The following is a 16,823-nucleotide window of genomic DNA, read 5'->3' as shown; positions in this document are numbered from 1 at the left end:
TGAAATCTCCAATAACAGCTCTACCTGCACGGTAGACTGCCCATTTTCCTTGTTTCCTTGCTTCGTATACTTTATTGAGTTCTTGTTTCCTGTTTTTTAGTTGTGTGGCTGTGAGTTCATCCGCCATCCACACCTTCGTTCCCTTAAGTGACCTTGTTTGCTTCCAAAAGACTGAACTCGGCCTATGAGACAAATCGGTGTACCTGTATGGGGTATCCTCTGTCATCCCAACAAAATGAAAAAGTACTAAACTAAAAAGCTGAATCTGGGTGTGCAATAAGTACAATGAGTGGTGAAGGGGATGGAGCTCTACTACTAGGAGAATGCAAAGCTATATGAGCGTCTGTCTAATCCCATATCCAGAGTGTCCACCTCTCTCAGCATCTCCTCTGAGGTATCATAAAAGGCTGTCCGGGCATTAAAGTCCCCTAACAGGATGATGTCTCCATCCTTAGAGAACTCCCATATGTCATCATCTAGCACAGAGAAAGGAGACTGCCCTCTAGGTGCTGCATATGTCGATGTACATTTCCCATCAACAATTGCCCTAGAAAGTTGGGAAATGTTTTGGCAATCAGGGTTGTTTTGGCGTCTTTTTTAATCTTTGCAAAGAGGGTCGTGAGCTCGGCTTCCATAAAATTAATGGTTTGGGTGGGGTGGGGAAGGGGGGGTGGGGATTGATTAGCCATGATGCTAATCTCAGGGAGAAAGGCCAAATTAAACACAACGAAGATCCTAGGTTCAAAACCCCCACTAGGTGCATCCTCAACGGCATCACCTACGGGCGGATTAAAAAAGTGCCTACTGGCGAGCACCTAGACTCCTAAGGGCCAGCTTCACGAGGCTCCCCCCAGAGACAAAACAGATGCCTCTCTAAGATCCGGGGCAAAAAGCACATTACCCTTACCATTGACTCGGCCATACCCCTCGACTGAAAGATTAACACCCCCCCCCCCCCCACACACACACACACTTTTTTTTTTGCAACACAATATATTACAAGTGGGAAACCTCCAAGTGGAGGGGGAAACCCACAATCACAATACAAGAAATAGAAGGGAAGTTACAAACCCAGCTACCCAAAAGCAAGACAACTAAAGTTCAAAAGCAGTCAAAGAACACTTGTAGCCAATCACATTGCTTAAGTGGAAGAAGCTTGGACTTAGCAAAATTGATTTTCAAGCCTGCCGCAAGACCAAACAAGTCCAGAGCATCCATAATTATTTTAACATCATCTTGAGTATTTCTTGGAAAGAAAAACGAGTCATTTGCATAAGCTTACGCAAGTCAATGTCTCTTTTTCTTCGCTTTTCCTTACATGCGTGCGATAGCCTCTGTGCGGCGCTCAAGGCTTCTCCTACTGGCATCTTTGGAGTCTGTGCTGCGCTCAAGTCTACTGCACACGCTCAACTCTCTCTCTCTCTCTCTCTCTCTCTCTCTCTCTCTTCGCTGTTCGCCTGCATCTTTCTCTCTCTGCGCCCCCCTGCATCTTTCTCTCTCTTCGCTACTTCCATCTCTGCGCCCCTTTCACCTTTCTCTCTCTTCGCTGTTCGCCTTCCCTCTTCCCACGCTGTTCGCCTGCATCTTTCTCTCTCTGCGCCCCCCTGCATCTTTCTCTCTCTTCGCTACTTCCATCTCTGCGCCCCTTTCACCTTTCTCTCTCTTCGTTGTTCGCCTTCCCTCTTCCCACGCTGTTCGCCTTGCATCTTTCTCTCTCTGTGCCCCTTTCACCTTTCTCTCTCTTCACTGTTCGCCTTCCCTCTTCCCACCCACCCTTCCTCAGGTCCCCCAAGGCAGCAACATAACTCTCTCTCTCTCTGCTAAATCTCTTCTCTCTTTCTCTTTCCCCTACATGGCTTGACCCCCCCCCCTCCCCCCTGCTGCTGCTACTGTTGTCATGGATTAATTTCCAGTCCATTGGCTGTGGGAAGTTCTGCAAAAAGTCATGGCCAAGACCGGAGTTAAAGAGGAGCTCGTGAAGATGGAGGACAAGCTCGGCACAATTATCAAAGAAAACAAGAAGATGGTCGCTCTTCTGTTACCGCAATCATAAACGGCCTCTCCAAACTCGAGAAGGGATTTGACCAAATCCAAGAGGTCGAAGAGAGAACATCCAAACAAGAGGCTGAGATTTTTGCCTTAAAGGAGGAACTAGTGGAGGCCAAATTGCATGCTAAAAGTCAAGCGGCTGAAATCTCAGCCCTCAAAAAGGAGTTGGAAGCCACTTCAAAAGGCAAGCTTGAGGATGGAAAATTTCAGCCCTCCTTTATTGAAGAGCTGAATACCATCAAGGAACAAATGAGGATCATTCAAGAGGAGGAGGAGCAACATAAAGAGAAGACATCTTCATGGGTGGAGGTGATCACAAAGACACAAAAGAAGATGGACGAGGCGGAGAAATGGATCGAGGTCGCCAAGAAAGGGAAAGGTAAAGAGTCGCCACCCATCCCCACTCCCACCATCATCAACATGACCCTTGAAGAGGAGCAAAGGAGGAAGATCTAGGCCTTACATGTACGAGTGTCCGGTCTAAAAGACCGTGATGATGCGGAAGGGGAAACCAAGGAGCTCTTCTCTATGATGGGCATTGAAGCCACGCACACAAAGGCATGGAGAGTGGGAAAGAAGAGAGAAGGTAGTGGCGAATCTTCTAAAGAGAGAGCACTTATCATTCGTTTCCCCTCCATGGAAGTGAAGAAGGACTTCTTGAAGAGACGTCCTACACTCAAGAAGACGGGAATATTTCTTGAAGATGACCTCACACTCTCGCAACTTGCCCACATAAAAGAAGTTATGCCCGAGATAAGGGCAGCCCGAGAGAAAGGGAAAGTGGCCTTCTATAGAGATGGTAGAGTGGTGATTATGGAGAGGCGTTCTTCATGACGGCGCGAGACCTATGGGACTACACTCAAAGTTGCTACTTGGAATTGTAATGGATCTTGATGTAGGGGCTTTTGAGGATAGTTTCACTGGGAGGGACATCATCTTTTACTGTGAGACGCATCAGGCTCCTGGACAGTCCATGCCACATGTTAGTGGATACCGATGGGAGACAGCTTGTAGACAGGAGACTCGTTCAGAGCATAGAGGACGGGGCTCAAGAGGAGTGGCAGTATTGTTTAGAGAGGAGCTACAGCCACTGATACATATAGTCCGCAAGGATGAGCAAGCTAGGTACATGTGGGTTAGACTGAGGGCATAGACTGAGGGCAGAGACGGGCAGATATCTCTACATTCCTATATGCTATTTTGCTCCTAGTACATCAGTGTATGCATCACCTAGTGGGCAGTCTCCCTTTTCTTTTTTGGATTATGACATTTGGGAGTTCTCCAGGGATGGTGACATCATTCTCCTCGGGGACTTCAATGCCAGGACCGCCCATAACCAGACCGTATTTTATGATACCTCAGAGGAGATGTTGAGGGAGCTTGATGTTAGGGATATGGGCCTATCTAGACTCTCACAGGATGAGGAACATACAGTGTATGGGCGGTATTTGATAGACATGGGGACTGCACATGGATTGGCCATCCTGAATGGCCTACAAAGATTCCCGACATCGGGCGGTTTCACTAGCTTTCCACATCGGCATGGTGCTAGTACAGTGGACTATGTTATGGCTCAGACCAGTCTCATTCCCTCTTTTCAGGATTTTATGGTAGGCACTAGGCCGGTTGGAATAGCAGTGGATCATGCTATCTTGTCCTTCACTCTCACATTTCAGTTCAGCACCGCTCCATTGGGACAAGTCTCCACACACACTCGTTATACCTTTACGAGGGAGACTGACACCGTGTACACGGATGAGATATATAGACGCTTATGTGCCGAGGAGCCGGGACGGCCATTAGATGAGCTCACTCAGATATTGATAGAGACACTTCATGCTGCAGCATCAGAGGCATATCCCCATAGTCAGCCTACACGAAGACGATCTGGGAACATGCCCCAGAACAGCTGGTATGATGAGGAGTGCAGAGAGATGTGGATCAGATTACAGAGAGAGGTGCTCATGGGTGTTACCACTCACAGACAGTCACGGATAACCTTCCGGCACACCTAGTGCGACGGAAGAAGAGGGCTTATCTTGCTCAGTTAGAGAGGGATTTGTATCAGTTATTTATGAGTCAGGACTCAGGCGAGGCATGGAGACTATTCCATGAGCATTCACCATCACCAGCCATTACCTCCACAGAGATTTGGGGTGAGTATGCAGCATCCCTGTACACAGCAGCAGGACAGCTGCCCCTGCCAGACCCATCGGAGCCATGCCCAGAGACATGTGCTTTCTTTACTGCTGAGATGGTAAGGAAAGCTATTGACCGGATGAGGACTGGGAGAGCATATGATCATGATGGTTTGGTAGCAGAACACTTTATTCATGCCAGAGATATGCCTGCAGAGCTTATTGCTATGATGTTTAACCGAGCCATGTTTGAGGGTTTTCCTGAGACTTCGAATATTTCCACGATTGTGCCTATCTTCAAGTCAGGGGATCCCATGCTTCCTGGGAATTATCGTACCATCATGATTGGTCACACATTGGCTAGATTATATGCATCTATTCTTGAGCAGGAGTTGAGTAGATGGGCAGAGAGAGAGGGCATACGTGCACCAAGGAAGGCAGGGTTAAGGAGAGGTTTCTCCACTCTTGACCATATCTTGACACTCAGAGCTATTATTGAGGAGGGCATATTATATGGCAGGAGGATTTATTGTTGCTTTGTGGATTTCCGCAAAGCTTTTGACACAGTACCGAGAGCCAGACTGATGCGCAGACTACAGGAGATGGGAGTGCCCACAGAGCTGATTTGGGGAATCATGGCTTTATACAGGACAGTTGTGGGGCAGGTACGTACTACTCAGGGTATATCTGAGATGGTTCACTCACTATTGGGGTGAAACAAGGCTGCCCCCTTTCTCCCACCTTATTTGGGATGTATGTGGATGAGGTTTCAGACTATGTGGAGCGGGAGGGTGACAGAGGAGCACAGCTAGTAGGGACATGGATTTCGCTGTTTTTGTATGCTGATGATATTGTGCTGATCTGAGATTCTCCAGAGGGGATGCAGCGTCATTTGGATGCATTGCACACGTTTGCACAGGACAGTGGATTGTCTGTTAACCTTGGTAAAACCAAGGTGATGGTGTTTAACACCACAGCACAGTGGGTTAGGAGGTCAGTACCCACCTTTACATATGGTCAGGAGACAGTGGAGTATACAGATGCATATACTTACCTTGGTGTGGTTTTTAGTGGCCCACTATTTTCCTTGAGGAGAGTAGCGGAGACCAAATTGACCAGAGCTTATGCAGCATTGGGGAGACTAGAGAGGATGTGTTCGCAGGTTCAGTTTCAGGAACCTTGAACAAAGCTCTGGCTCTTTGACACTTTGGTCACTTCAGCCATGTTGTATGGAGTGGAGATATGGGGACCCTCAGTGGATCACCACAGCCGAGCTGGTAGCACTGATGGATGGAGACGTATGGAGAGGCCCTTGGTTTCTATGATTTCCCGGATGATTAGGGCCAAGGCCTCCGTACCACATGATATTATCCGTGCAGAGATGGCTGCCCCCCCATTGGTAGTAGAGGCACTCACTCGATCAGTCTCCTTTATACATAGCACTTGGGCTCTCCCTAGAGACAGATATGCTCGCTTAGCCCTGGAGTCTTCACGACAGTTGGCATCATAGGGAGACGGATCATGTTGGTATGCACAGATGACAGCTTACCAGCTGAGGCCAAGATTTGTCAGCTGTGCCAGATGGAGCCAGAGACAGAGTTACATTACATATGTCACTGTCCAGTATATTATGAGATACGAGGCCGTTTTCACTGCCTGTTCAGAGAGGGTTTCGAACCACTTTCTAGAGTCATGAGATACCAGGATCAGAGATGCCTCGGATTATACTTGCTGGAGCTTCGTAGACATAGAGAGGGTCTCTTGAGAGGGAGGGGATCAGAAGAGAGGGAGAGACACCTACAGAGGCAGATTACAGACTTCTTTCGACCAGAGATTGAGCAGTCAGGCCAGCAAGCATTGCAGCTAGCCCCAAAGTATAGCTGCACCAGAGGTACACTGATTGATCGGGCTATAGAGCTGGGGCGGTCCAAGCGCCCAAGGATGAGAGGCCCATCTCGACACCGGCGGAGACTACAACAGAGGATCAAGGATCAGGACCATACTAGCACGGCATGGGAGACGTCCAGTCAGAGTACTCACCATGGAGGACATTGAGGATATCCGCCATCGACCGATGAGAGACATCTTTGGATAGTGATGTGTATGATGCTTACCTTTGTTGCTGGAGTTTTCCTCCCAGATGTTATCCATTAGGAGCTCCTAGTACCGTACTTTTCCTCATAGTTGTTTCAGTTTCAGTTAGTTGTTTAGTTATTTTTAGCTTTTCTTAGACAAACATTGTATGATGTATCAGATCCACCAATTGTTGTAACCTTTTTGGTCTCATAGGTCATTTTGGCCTTCTAAAGACGTTAATATATCATTTCATTTCATTTCTCTCTCTCTCCTGCAACATTTCCCAACTTTCTAGGGCAATTGTTGATGGTAGCTCTGGAGTAAACCTAATGCCAAAATTCACAAGGTAACAAGACCAGCCAACTTTTGTGTTTGGGTGGCTGACCAATGGGAGGTGACCCCCAATGGCCTAGTGGAAGGTGTTCCTGTAGTAATCCAGGGGCTACATTTCTGATGCCCCCTACGAATGTTTTTCCAAATGAGGATGCTCTGCTTTTGGCTCCCTAGTTCTTGAATGTATCAACGGAGGTGCTCATTTTAGTATTATACACCTTTTTCCATGGTGTCCAGCACTCAATCACTAGTGGTGGAGGGATGTGGGGTTGAAGTAGATATGTGGAGGTGATTGCCCATTCAACAACCAAGTCTCCTTTCTCTCTAGATAGGTAGGCCAACATCCACTATTGGGGTAGCCTTGACCTTCTCTTTCTCCCTTATTGCATGGATGGGTATCGTTAATTCTTTGAAACTTCTTTCTCTATCGGACCACATGGCAGAGTTTAGGTGATCCGGCTCCCTGAAGTCAGAGAGGCCTACTCATTACTCATTGGTCGACCATGGCTTAGAAGTACAGTTGTACTACACGATTGGGGTTTTGACCGTTTGTAGATTTACCATAAGTACGGTCCACAGGAGTTGAAATTGAAGGAAAGTCTGGACCAAGGGATTTGTGGTGCCACATTAGCCCTCACTTTGTCTCCCACCCCTAAAGAAGGCCTTGACCTCGATGGTGATGAGTCGGAACTACTTGACTAGCTCCAAGCGGCAGAAGGCTTGACATCCTATATGGTGGATAGCACGGAGCTACCAAATGACTCCACAGAGCACTATGAGGTGGTAGGGCTAGGGGAACCTGTCTCACAGGCCGCAGAGGGCGCAACCCAACCACAGGCCCAACCAATCCCCCACTCCACTAGTGCAGAGAATCAACACAGGTGTCGGTTGAAGAACCAACCTTCCCGCTTGGGGAGTGTCCTACGTCTTGGACGGAAGAACATTTGAGCACCTTCCCAATTTATCAGCACAGCTGGCTCACAATCCCACTCTCCTCTCCAAAGCAGTTGAGACAGGGGAACCTCTCCCTTCCCTCTAGTGGTGGGCGACCTATAGCCACCAAGGGTGCCCACACAATGTACTGGGCCGGACCATCTCAAGGCACCACACCGACACACCATCACACCACCACAGTGGATCAACCCTAGAGGAACCATGCCGGAGCATTTGGTAAACTATCCATAAGTAGAGGCGTGCCATTAACGGATACATGAGAGGTGCACACACCGGCATTGAAACCACATCAATACTCCAACGGGCATCTAAAAGAGATAGGAGATGCCACCGACTCCACTGACAGTGTCTTGGAGTAATACAAGTGTTGTCCGGTTTTCTTGTCACCCTTGCCAATCTTGTCATTTATGTTATGTTCCATCCTAATCTGTCTATTCATGTGTGTGTTCCGCTATGAGCATTGAGGACTTCGGACATACTGTCGAGAGAAGAGTGTCGGGCAACCAACCCTGCTACATTGGGAGACTCTCTTCCCCATAGTGCTAGCCTCATGGAGGATGAGAAAAGGGTGCTAGCAGCCCATCATGCCCAAGATGTGCAGAAGCTTCAGAGATGGTTTACCATTGCTTATGGGAATTCAGGGAAGCAGAGGGGATTTGTATTTGGATTGCGATAGCACATCTCCTTGCATGGATGAGGAAGGATGCTTACATTCTTTTGGTACTATCATTTGGCTGCTGACACAGTTGGGCCCACAACTCAGTTATGGTTATGAAGGGAATGACATAGATCTAGTCATTGTGATTAGTCAAGGAGTTGCTTGGCGGTGTTGTCTTCGGGACATGCCGAAGTCAAGATATTCCCCCCAAGAACAAAGGTTGGACAGTGCAGGGAGATTATTGCCAGTATTGCAGCCTGGCACACTTGGAAGGCTAGATGCACTAAGGCCATTGAGGGCAATTTGGTATATGAGTCACTGTGCATTCGCAAGATTTGCAGTGAGATTATCCACATCGTCATGGCCTCTTGGGCTAGAATGCAGGGATGTTTGAGGACTGCAGAGAGAAAATGCGACCAATTTATGAGTGTGATTATGGCATCTTTTTCACTCCCACTCATATGGGATGTTGTTGGCAGCACAAGATACTGGACTAGTTTATATTTGAAATGCAGACTACCCTTATTGTGAGGGTTTATGGCTCCCACCCCTCTCCCTCGCAAGCCCGTGAATGGCTTATGGCAGCTCTCCCTTCGGAGCTGATTGTGCACTTCCAGGATACAGGTCTGCTTGGTCGAGGCTTCTTCTAGGTGGACTTTCTTTCTCTAGAAGCTACTTCTTAGGTGTTGGCTGCCAGCCCCTTTCCTCTTGTTGTCCCTATGAAGATTTTCTTCTTTAAGTACCAGGTGGGCTTTGATCCATTGGTGGAGGATCAACGGCTTACCCCGATCTCATTGCGGTTCCCTGCTCTTCCTCGATCTTATTGGAAGCTCTGAGCTTCCATATGGGGCATCTTTTGGCCAGGTTTTAGAGGTAGCTGCCCTTCCGGGCTCTCCCGACTCAACTTCCATTGCTATCACCGCCGCCTCAGATGGTGTACCCCAGGTTTTGTGCTCAATTCTGATGATCATATCATGCTTTATAGGCCTGACGACTCTCATTTCCGTCAAAGGATGGCGATTTGCAGGCAGACCTGACTAGTGTTGGATTTGTCACATCGACAGGGCCATATTGCTAGAGATTGTCCCAAATCGAGAGGCCACGCTAGGAGGTGGTGCAGTCTTACCGAGTAGATGCCTCTTGCAACTGCCCAGACTCTAGTTGCCCTTGTAACAACACAACGTTGGGTTGTGGTTAGAGATCGCAGGTGCCCTTGGACCCTTGTATTTGTCCCCTTATCTGCACCCTTAGAGGAGTACCCCAACCCTTTTGTAGCTTTTGTTTCACAGGATGTGGATCCTTCTTTGGAGGGTGAGGCTATGCAGGCACAGGATTTGGATCCTCGCAGGAGGATGTAGCATTACAGATATAGGATGATTGCACCCTCGAGGATGACGTTGCGCAATCGCATTATCATGGGACCTCTCTAGTTTTGAGGACTAGCCCTAGCTTTTCCCCGGAGTGGAAACGAGAGGTAATGTTTTCATCGTTAGATATTCCCTCCCTTCCCTATGTGAGACGTATCTCCGTCTCTAAAGGGGGTCCTTCATCGACCACAAAATCTGGTCGTTCCTACTCTGAATCCTTATGAGGATTGTCTCATGGAACATTCAAGGTCTTGGGGGCTTTTTTCCCCGTCGTCAGAAACAAATTGTTAAGACTTAGCTTTACAGTGTAGTTATAGGTGGACCTATGGATGTATTGCTCTTGCAAGAGAATAAATTGGATGCTAGCCATTGTGGGAGATCAGGCAAGCATCTTTCGGGACACACCTTTTGGTCGCCAGCCACTGGCACTAAAGATGGTGTTTGGTTTTCTGTTTCACGGGTGGTTTTGCCTTGCATCATTGGACATGGTGTCATTTTACCTACGAGAGTGCAGTGGATCCTTCTTATACACGCATTCGCATTCTTAACCTCTATACTCCTAACCATAGAGGTGAGAGGATTTCCTTTTGGAAATCTCTCACGACATTGATGCCTCATGTTGACTATTGGATTATTGGTGGAGATTTTAACATGGTTGAGATGCCAATGGATAAAATTGGTGGGCATGAGGTCTTGGTGCATCCTCTTGAGAGAGTGTCTTGGGAGAGGTTTATACTCTCCATTCATGGCAGAGATCGTTGGCATGAGGATGACATTCCGAGGAGACCATCCACTCCTCTTTATTCATGGTCTAACAGGAGAAGGGGTGCATGATGTATTTATGCACGGTTAGACCAGTTTTATGTTGATGATTGGGTGCTTGACAGAGGGGACCATACTTTTATTTCAGGAGGCACTTCAAAATCGGATCATTGTGGTCTTTCCACCAATCAATGGAGATCAGTTTTCAGTGTAGCACCTACTCGCCCGAGATGTGCGGCACATTCTAAGACTGTACAACATTGTTTATGGGGATGCAACACTGCACAACATATTTGGGGTTCTATAGCCCAACTTATGGGCAAATTGAGTTGCCGCGCCATGCATGTGACTCCGGGGACAGTTGCTTGGCTTTCGTAGTCTGGTCCACTGCTTCTCTACGAGGGCAATCATATAGGCTTTTGCTATTTTCATTCGTAGAGGTACTGCCGAGCATGGTTTATTGCAGGATGTCCCTCACTTTGATTATACACCCCCTAGAAAGAGGATTGACACAAGTTGGGAGATTGTTGCCAGTATTACAGCATGGCAGATCTGGAGAGCTAGATGCACGGAGGCTATTGAGGGTGTCCAAATTTTTGGGTCTCAATGCATTGGTACTATATGGGGTGATATCATCCATACTCTCATGGATACTTGGGCTCGTATTTAGGGGTCCTCTCAATCCGCGCAGGCAAAGCGCATTGTATTGATGCGGGAGTGGGACCATGGCATTTTCTTTTCCTCCAGTCCCACAGGTGTTTCATGGCATCATGATGCTCCTCCGTGGTTGAAATCACCTTACATATTGGGGTGCTTTCTTGCGACAGAGGCTTCCTAGGTCTTTGGATGAGGCTTACCGACAACCTATTATGTGGAACAAGCTCATTAGGGATGAGGCCAATCGGCCACTTGGTGCATCCCATTACATGCAGTGGTCAGGATGGGAGAGATCTGCATATACAGTTCTTGCTTGGAAGACTTTCAAGAGTCTTCTAGTGGATCGGAGAGCTGCATACACTCAGCATCTTAGGGGCTCTCGCATACGTATTGATCAGATTGATGTAGCTATACCACATGAGTGGCTCTTTGGGACCTTTCATGGAGATTATCATCCAATAGGTGTATCTTTGCAGGTGATTGCTCTCCCAGGCTAGGAGGCTACAAATTGCATCATCTATGCTATCATGCCTGGATGGAGATTGAGAAGATATAGCATGGAGGGGATCATCCCAGACACCAGGCTTAGTCTAGTGAGGATTGTTGGTCGTTCGGAGAATGACTGGTTCATTGATCCTTCTCCTCAGATAGTGACTCATGGCTCTTGGTGTTTGTGGTTGTGTGGTGACTCTCCTATTAGATATCTTCACCGAGATCCACGTGAGTGGGAGTGGATTGATGCCTCTGATCCATTGAAAAGCCATCCCTTTTTAAGTTTCACTGTCCGGAATGCTAGGCTTCGCCTCATTCAACATATGCATAGGATCCCTACTCTCAGGCTTCATTGGGAGAGTTATGACATCACTCTGGTGATACATCGCAAATATTGGCATAGGCTTTGGCATTCATACAGAATGAGCCAGATCTCTCATTTCTTTTGGTTGTTTTTACACGGTGGTCTCCCCACCAATCAATGGAGATCAATTTTCAGTGTAGCACCTACCTGCCCAAGATGTGCGGCAAATTCTGAGATTGTACAGCATTGTTTATGGGGACGCAACACTGCACAATGTTTTTGGGGTTCTATAGCCCAACTTATGGGCAAATTGAGTGGCTACGTCATGTATGTTACTTGGGGGGCAGTTGCTTGGCTTTCCCAGTGTGGCCCGTAGCTTTTCTGCGAGAGCATTGATACAAACATTGCTATTTTCATTCGTAGAGTTAATGTCTAGTATGGTTTGTTGTAGGAAGTACATTATTCACCCCTTAGACAGAGGATTGACACCTATTGGGAGATTCTCGCCATTCCATACTCTCATGGCTACATGGGCTTGTATTCAAGGGTCCTCTCGTTCCATGCAGGCAAAAGGCATTGTATTTATGCAGGAGTGGGACCATGGCATTTTCTTTTCCTCTAGTCCAGCAGGTCTTTCATGGCACCATGATGCTCCTCAGTGGTTGAGATCACCTTACATATTGGGGTGATTATATTCTGGCTTATAGCCGTGATTGTTGTATGCTTTTCTCATACTTAATAGAAAAAAATCTCCCTCTTGTATGTTTTCTCATGCTTTATAGATGTCTCTTTTGGAGGGAGAGAATAATGCATCCAGTGTAGGATCAGGATCTCCCTTTTTTTCCTTCCAAAAGATCCTTTATTAGTCATAAAAGAGAATGTCCACAGAAAAGCAAACTACAAAACTAGCAGCCCCACAGGGAGCCTGCTATGTGCATCCCTCCAAAGAGGTTAAAAGAAGAAAACAAGAGGGGGCTCCCTCTCTAGCTCTCTGAGGGAGAACACAATCGTGGGAGGGGGAGGGTAAAGTCACACTAGGGGCTTGTGATGCCAAGATGGTGGAAGAGGAGACCCCGCAGATTCCACAGCTCCTTCATTCATGGCCTTGACAGAGAAGGCCACGCTGTCTGCTACAACGGAGATCTCAGAGCCTTGAGGATGAAGTTCAGCTGAAGACAAGTTGTCTTTTAAGGCACTCCCAGTGTCCTCACAGAGTGGGGTGGATGCCTAGCCAAATGCTGCCGATCACATCTGCCAGGCTGGTGGAAGTGCCATCAATAGCCTCTCTACATCTCGCCTGCTAGATATGCGAAGCGGTGAGACTGCTGATTTATCTCCCACTTTGACAAGCACCGCCCCCTCCCCACCCCCCCCCCCCCCGGGGTCCACCGTGTAACCTGCACCGCTGAGGCTGGGACGCTGAGGCTGGGATTGCGGAAATCCAAAAGTGGGGGAGCTGAAGGGCAAGGCTGCCGTGATGTCGTTATAAAGAAGGGATGGGACCTCCTCCATAGTCCAAGCGGCAGCCCCCCCTGTCATGAATCAGCAGAGGGTGTTCTGCTCTTGGATGTGGAAAGCCTGAGAATCCACCACCAAACCTGGTGAGCCTTTGGGCAATCCGAAAGGCAATGATGCTGAAGCTGGGATGGCCAAAATCCGCTGAGGCTGGGATGTCCGAAATCCAAAAGTGGGTGAGCTGAAGGGCAAGGCTGCTGGTGTTGTCGCTATAAAGAAGGGATGCCCCCTCCGTAGTCCAAGCGGGATCCCCCCATGTCATGAATCAGCGGAGGGTGCTCAGCTTAGATGTGAAAAGCCTGAGAATCCACCACCAAACCTGCTGAGCCTTTGGGCAATGCCAAAGGCAAAGACGCCGAGTCTCCTCTGGGCCGCTGCATTGGCTGCAGAAGGCTGGGGTTGGCCTGCAATGGCGAGCCAGTTACAAGCGATGTGCCAAAGTCCAGAGGAACAGATTAACCTTTTGAGGGTGAATCATTCCCCAGAGCCTGCCCTGTAACCTCCGAGGGTGATTCATTCCCCACAACCTGCCCTGAATCTACAAGGAAATCATGGAATATGCCGCCAGAGTGTTGGCAGCGCGTTATGGCTGCCAGGGTGCCATCTAGTGGCTGTAAGAGAATACACTGGCCAGGCGAACCGAGTACCGGAAGAAGGGGATGTCTGGAGCCTCCAGGCAGCTGGTCGGGTCTCATCCCGCCAATACTACTCTCCTGGGGTCCCCACTGGAGGCGGATCAAGGGGTGGCTCTGCCAAAGCCAAAGATGCCAGGTCGGCTCATCGGCCACCTCCCACAGTGGGAAGGGTCCCACCAAAAGCACTATCTAGGGTCCCCACTGGAGGCGCGTCAACGGGCAGCTCTTCCAAAGCCAAAGTCACGATGTCAGATCATCGGCCACCTCCAGGGGGGGAGGGTTGATGTGCTACCAGCTGTCATTGAGGTATAAGCACAAGTGAGCGTGACTTGGTGAGAAAATGGAAAACAAAAGAAAGGGTGGGTGTGGTGGGTGTGAGCAAGGCGGAGATAGAGGAGAGGGAAATAGGGAGGAGGCGGATCAGGGGGAGGGAGGGCGTAGGAGGGCCAGAGACAGGAAACACAGGCAGAAGAAGAGGAAGGGCAGAAGGAGGGTGGGGGCAGATCAAGCCGGCTGGCCAGGAGCATGGGCGAAAAGGGTGGGAGGAACTCGAGCAGTGAAAGAGGGAAATGAGGAGGCAAAGCCAGTCGAGCAAGGGGTGAAGACAGTGAAGGAGGGGGGTCAGGGCTGACACGCTGAGAATGTGATGCAGGGCATGCAAGGCTAAGGGGGGGCACAGGTCAGCAACGGGGATCGCTCAACCTCCTCAGTACACTTCTGCATGGTATGGTGATGCTTAGATTGTCCCATGTGGTGCTTATTTGAGTGATAGGCATGCAGCCAAGGAGGCTATGAATGATGACATTTGGTGACTTCACATCCACAACCATAAATGTCAATTCGGACACCAAAACAAACCTTGATGAATTCTTGTATTAATTGAAACTTTGGATTGATTTTTACTATATGTAGTCTACAAATGTTTTCTACTTCCGGGTAGCACTGGAAGAGTTTTGTTTGGCAGCAGGGGCGCTCATTAATTAGCACAAATCTGTTGGCTTTTGGATTAGTGACTCACCGAGAGTTGCTTGGGGTGCAAAGCTTGGGTTTACCTGGATCAGTAGAGGATGCACTGTTAGATATTTGGGATGCCAATTGGGGTTGATATTTCTGTCGGTCTTTGGATGAGGTTGACCGACAACCTATTATGTGGAACGAGTTCATCACGGATGAGGCCGGTCGGCCACTTGGTGCATCTCGTTACATGGAGTGGTCAGGATGGAAGAGATGTGCATACACAAGTCTTGCTTGGAAGACCTTTAAGAGTCCTCCGGTGGATTGGAGAGCTGCATCCATTCAGCATCTTAGGGGCTCTTGCATACGTATTGATCAGATTGATGCAGCTATTCCGCAGGAGTGGCTCTCTAGGACCTTTCATGGAGACTATCACCCGAGTTGGTTGGGAGTCTTTTCGAGGATAGGCATACCTCTGCAGGTCATTGCTTTCCTAGGCCAGGTGCATCATTGATTCTATCATGCTTGGAGGGAGATTGAGGAGACGTAGCATGGAGGGGATCATCCCAGATACTAGGCTTAGTCTAGTGAGGATTTTTGGTCGTTCGGGGAAGCATTGGTTCATTGATCCTTCTCCTCAGATAGTGACTCAGGGCTCTTGGTGTTTGTGGCTATATGGTGGCAGTCCTATCTAATATCCTCAATGGAATCCAGGAGAGTGGGAGTGGATCGACGCCTTCGATCCATTGAAAAGTCTTTCCTTTTTCAGTTTCACAGTCCGGAATGCCAGGCTTGTCCTCACTCGACAGATGCATATGATCCCTACTCTTAGGCCTCATTGGGAGAGCTATGATATCTCTCGAGTGATACAGCACAAATATTGGCATAGGATTTGGCATTCATACAGAAGGAGCCAGATCTCTCATTTCTTTTAGTTATTTTTACATGGTGGTCTCCCCACCAATTAGTGGAGATCGGTTTTCGGTGTAGCACCTACCTACCCGAGATGTGCGGCACATTCTGAGACTATACAACATTGTTTATGGGGATGCAGTACTGCACAACATATTTGGGGTTCTATAGCGCAACTTATGGGCAGATTGAGTGGCCGCACCGCAGCTTTTCTACGAGGGCAGTGGTACAAACGCTGCTATTTTCATTCGTAGAGGTATTGCCTAGCATGGTTTATTGTAGGATGTCCCTCACTCTGATTATACACCCCCCCAAACAGAGGATTGACACCGGTTGGGAGATTGTTGCTAGTATTATAGCATGGCAGATTTGGAGAGCTAGATGTACGGAGGCTATTGAGGGTGTCCAGAGTTTTGGGTCTCAGTGCATTAGTACTATATGGGGTGATATCATCCATACTCTCATGGCTACTTGGGCTCATATTCAGGGGTCCTCTCGTTCCGCGCTGGTGCGCGTTGTATTTATGTGGGAGTGGGACCATGGCATTTTCTTTTCCTCTAGTCCCACATGTCTCTCATGGCATCATGATGCTCCTCGGTGGTTGAAATCACCTTACATATTGGGGTGATTCTATTCTATTCCGGCTTATAGCCGTGATTGTTGTATGTTTTTTCATACTTAATAGAAGTCTCTTTCGTGAAAAAAAAATGTTTTCTACTTCTTTTGTCATTTTATGTTCATATTCTTTGTGGAATCAATTTTTAAGGATTTAATGTAGTAGGATTTTATGTTGGACCTAGACGACCACATTGTTGTTCTCATGCATGTTACCAATTTGTGTATGTTATCCTTTGTGTTGGTTATTCAGGCACGATGGAGGAGTTGGTTATTCTCTACACAGTTTAGACGTCTGAAAAGGGCAGCTGTTTCCATTCAATGTGCTTGGCGTGTCAAATCTGCCAGAAGGGAGCTAAGAAAGCTGAGAGTGGTGAGTCTTGCTAGAATGGTTTGATGCAG

At 48.1% G+C, this 16,823-nt stretch overlaps 1 protein-coding gene across 1 annotated transcript in view; it reads left to right on the top strand.

Annotated features, from left to right (window-relative positions):
• Positions 1 to 16,823, top strand: part of LOC147642378 (myosin-11-like) — a 142,561-nt gene that overhangs the window by 101,682 nt on the left and 24,056 nt on the right. Inside the window, 1 exon segment of the mRNA XM_086805732.1 lies at positions 16,675 to 16,794. Coding sequence (XP_086661858.1) covers positions 16,675 to 16,794 — 120 coding nt within the window.

This window comes from Cibotium barometz, chromosome 1, assembly GCF_041138505.1.
Source record: "Cibotium barometz isolate CiBa-2024 chromosome 1, ASM4113850v1, whole genome shotgun sequence".
NCBI lineage: Eukaryota > Viridiplantae > Streptophyta > Polypodiopsida > Cyatheales > Cibotiaceae > Cibotium > Cibotium barometz.
This window is presented reverse-complemented; position numbering and strand designations above follow the sequence as displayed.